Raw genomic sequence first — 4,465 nt, forward strand, 5'->3', positions numbered from 1 at the left:
AATTTCGGCCAAGCACCATTCTCACCATCGCGGTCATACGCTTTTGTTACGGGCGTCAGTAATTCGAGTATTTAACGGGAATTGCAAGTAAGGGTAGCTTGCAAAGTCACATCCCCAAGAGGACCAGCCCTCACCGGGACAAGAACCTTCCCTGGAGGCCAGTGGCTAATGTTTCCTCTCAATAGATCAAGAAACTCCAAGCAACCGGGTTCCAAATAATTTTTCTGCTTGAGTTCTTGTCCTGTTCTTAAAGGAATCCTTTCTCCCAGTCTCCCTAGCCCAAGGCAGTTTTTGTAAACCAGAGAAGAGCTCAGTCTGCCTAGGGCAACTTCCCCAACGCTGGAATCAATGTCTCTTTTCTGCTTCAGTTGGATAATTCAGGATAGAATTTCCTGGGCCGAAGGTTCCTTTTGGTGCAGTTTCCCAGGAAAATGGACCTCAGAGCTCTTAAATTTGACCACAGCTGGGATTCATCACAGCAGCACAACCTCAGAATTCACCTCTCCCCTGGTGTAAGGAGTGTGGCTTTACTCCTTTCCAGCACCCAATTTAAGCTTCAGCTCTAGAGAAGGGGTGAAGCCCACCACTAAGCCTGTGGTCAGGGCTCCAGTCTTTCCCCAAGACCAGGCCTTCAGATCCAAAAGTAGCAAGTAGCTCAGGGGAAAGTCGTTTCCCTGATTGATGAAACTTCTCCCCTCCCCTTTTTAAATAATAAACTCACCGGGAAAGGCTGGAGGGCTGCCTTGTGTTGGTTTCAAATAAATCCTCAACAGCTCTTTCCTCACCCAGAGAAATGAATCACCCTTGGGAAACAGACGATTATTCCCCCATTTGTCTGCTGAAAACCGGGGGAAATAAGCACCCTCCACTGTAGACCCTCACTTTGGTCTTTCTCCCTGGCAGTAGGAGAGCTTGAGGGGAGGTTGAGGGGGTGGGGGAGATGGAGGGGGATGAGTTAAATAGAACCAGGACCCACTGAGATGCCCTCCCAAGGGCAAGTGGTGGGGACCCCGGGGAGGAAAGGGTAGATAATTCCTAGATGTGCTATCCATGCTGGATCCTGGAGAGAGAGAGCTCTCTTGCTCTGCAGTGGAAACCACAGGCTTCCTCTTCTTGAAGAGGAGTTTAAGTCTCAACCAACTGATGGTGAAGTTACATCTAATCCAGAGGCCAATTCCAGGGTGGTATATTTCAATCAGATTTTCATTTTTCTTCGTAAGAAATACAGGCTTGTGCTGTTGGGGTTATCGTCACTAGGATGTGATTTCTTGTCCTGTGTGAACAAATAAACAAAACCTTCCTGCTGGGTCACTTTTGCGCATACAAACTATATGGAACTGTTATGGAACTGGGGGTGAGGGATGAAGAGAGAAAAGTAATTGATTAAAAGGACCCCTGTTTTAGCCATCATTTATGTAGCAGATGCCCAATATATTCCGCTAATCAGACTTGCAATCTAAGGTAGGAAAGAAGGGAGAATTCCTGCTGTAAGTCTTTGAGATGCTGGGACTTAGGAGGTGGTTGGCCTCATCCAAGCTCACCTTGCAAAGCAGAGTGGACTTCCCTTTCTCTGTGGGTCACACTGCCAATGGGGCATCAGAAGAGTGGGTATTTGATTATTTTCTAGGACCCCTCTTTGTTGACTTAAAAAACATATACTGGATTTTAACCCGTTTATTCTTTTTTTAAAGGCCACATGGTCAATTTAAAGTGAAAAGAAGTTAACTTACTGCTTCATTCCTGTCTGTTGTCAACCCAGCTGGTGCAGCCACCACTCTGCCTCTCATTTCCTGTCACTTTGGGTTTTCAGATTACTTTTTTAAAATCTCAGTTGCTGAGTTTATGAGCGTCTGGTGACTGCCTAGAAATAAGGAGCTCAAATATCACAAGACTACCAATGTGGACAATGCCCCCATTTGAAAGACATCTGGTTGTAATAATTAACACCAATTTATCTGACCTTTTTACCTGTGAATGACCAGAGAAAACTCTTTGTGTCTGCCCACCCATCCAAATCTCTCACTCCCTGCCAGATACACCTTACTGGGTCCGTGCACTTTTTACCCACTCCCCCCATCTTCAAAAATTTTAGGCAGAGGCAAAGCCAGGATTTAAAGGTTCTTTTTTATTTGAAATCTCATCCAGAAACACTGGTTATTAATAAATATATCATAGTTATCAAGAATATATAAAAAATAAAGACAGGTATTGTCTTTGAGGCCCTAACAAAATATTTCAAGCAAATGTTCAGGAAAATAAAAACAGCACCCCTCCCCAAACCACGATAACTTTTCAAAGCTGATGATAGAGAGAGCCGACCCCGCATGCAGAATCACTGAGCAAGTGGGGGATGGGGCAAGCTAGTAGAGGGAGCCCGAGCTCTGGCCATAGCTGGCCCCTAGAACAGCCTAGGGATGGAGTTTGGGAATGGAGTTCGAGAGGGTGGTGGTGGGGGGGGAAGAAGCGCTTGTGCGTGAGTTTGGGTCTTTGCACTCTGCCCCCCTTTTTTCATTTCAAACAACCACAAGCAGATATATGGATACTTCAGAGAATTCACTAATAAATCCTTGTTACAAGGAAAATGGCATCAAGGCCTGCACAACATGTTTATATAAGATTCATTTAGAAGCGTGCATGCATTCTTTTGACCTACACTGCGTCTTAAGGAAAACCCACATTAAGAGATGTCATGCCCTGGACCGGAGTTGAGATTCAAAACTTGGGTCTTGATCAATCTCTCTCTCTCTTCTCTCTCTCTCTCATTGTCTCTAGAAAAACAGCTGTGGAGAGGATAGTGACAATCGTAACTGCATCTATCTCAAAGGAAATATTTACATTTGTTTTTGCAAAAAAGGAATGTTGTCTTTTCCAAGGTGAGAACGCAGAGCCAGAGAAAGCCAACTCTAAAGTCCCTTCGCAAGTTTTTAACCACACCGATCCCGTCTTTATACAACAAATGCAGTTTTGACAAGAGCATATGTAAGTGAGAAATACTGGCGCGGCATGGGGAAAAGAAGCATGCATGCAAAACACACGACGTCTGGTTCGAGTCCCCCTTCGTTACCACCTAGAAATTGCAGTTTGGTTTTGGTCCTTTCCCTCCGGGGGTCTAGAAGGGTCTGAGATCTCTCACGCGGCGTGGGAGGCCGCAGGACCCCGTGCTCTCCCTCCCGCCGGCCGAGTGCTCAGCCACCCTCTTCCCTCCTGGCCCAGCACCGTGGTCCCTCCCGCCTCTCTCCCCTCATCCTCGGCAGCCGGGCCGTGCGCTGCTCACTTGAGCAAGTCCTTGGACTCGGCCGACAGCCGAGCCATGCTGGCGGTGGAGAGAGCGGAAAGGTGCGGCGGCGGCGGCATCTGGCAGATGGTGCACGGGCAGGGCAGCCCGGCCCAGTGCTGGAAGCCGCTGCCCAGCTGCAGCGCCGGCGGCGTGGAGGGCGCCTTGAGCAGCGAGTGGGGAGGTCGAATAGTGCCGATGGCCGGCAGCGAGGCGGCGGACAGCGGGGACGAGGCGTTGCCGGACGAGAGCGCGCCGCCCAGGATGGGGTGCACCGGGTGCACGGCGTTGGCGGCGTGTGCTGGGTGGCCGGCGGAGTGGCCCACGGTCCCGCAGTGGAAGGCAGAGTGGTGGCCCCCGTAGATCTCGCCAACCAACCTCTTCATCTCCTCCAGGGAGCTGGTGAGCATGAGGATGTAGTTTCTGGCCAGCAGGAGAGTGGCGATCTTGGAGAGCTTGCGCACCGAGGGCCCGTGCGCGTAGGGCATGACCTCGCGCAGCCCGTCCATGGCTAGGTTTAGGTCGTGCATCCGCTTGCGCTCGCGGCCGTTGATCTTCAGCCGTAACTGCTGTAGGTCCTGCTCCGACAGCTGCTTCTTGATTTTGTACTTGCTGCTCTCGCCCGTGGCCTTGGCGCCAGCCCGCGAGAGGCTTTCCCCGGGCATCTTCTGCACCATGTCGCCCTGCGTGGAGGAGACCGAGTTGAGACGGCTCTCCTGGTGGTGGTGGTGACGGTGGTGGTGTTCCCTCAGATACATCTCATCCATGTCCGGCGATGAAGCTCTGCTGGAGACAGAGCTCGAATCAGAATTCATTTTATTACAGGGGATGCGGCCCTACCGTGGGGAGGCTTTAGGTGGGAAATTAAAGAAAATCTTGAATTTAAAAAAATCTGCGCAGCCCAGCGACCCACTTCTCAGCGGCAAGACGTGAGAAGAAAAGCTGAGGCACTGCCTATCCCCGCCTTTCTCCCTCCCCACTCCCTTCTCTCTGGTTCGGCTGTTTCCTGGACAGCGGGTTGGTGTATGCTTGGACTAACCTCACGCTGAAAAAGAGGGGCTTTTATAGAGCTGTGCCGGAGAAAGGAGACAAAAGGAACCCTCCTATCTATCCTGGGCTGGTTAGGATGACGTGCCATCATTCAGGGCGGTGCGCTTTGCTGTCCCATTTAGCAAGGATTCCTATTCATAT

At 50.3% G+C, this 4,465-nt stretch overlaps 1 protein-coding gene across 1 annotated transcript; it reads right to left on the reverse strand.

The window, feature by feature from the left end:
- Positions 1–3,270: 3,270 nt before the first annotated feature.
- On the reverse strand, positions 3,271–4,089 carry OLIG3 (oligodendrocyte transcription factor 3). Its single transcript, XM_045866107.1, has one exon. The coding sequence runs from the start codon at positions 4,087–4,089 to the stop codon at positions 3,271–3,273; it is 819 nt and encodes a 272-aa protein (XP_045722063.1).
- Between the last annotated feature and the right edge of the window lie 376 nt (positions 4,090–4,465).

Source organism: Mirounga angustirostris, unplaced genomic scaffold, assembly GCF_029215605.1.
Source record: "Mirounga angustirostris isolate CCGP_5_RB_7025 unplaced genomic scaffold, mMirAng1.0.hap1 SCAF_8, whole genome shotgun sequence".
NCBI lineage: Eukaryota > Metazoa > Chordata > Mammalia > Carnivora > Phocidae > Mirounga > Mirounga angustirostris.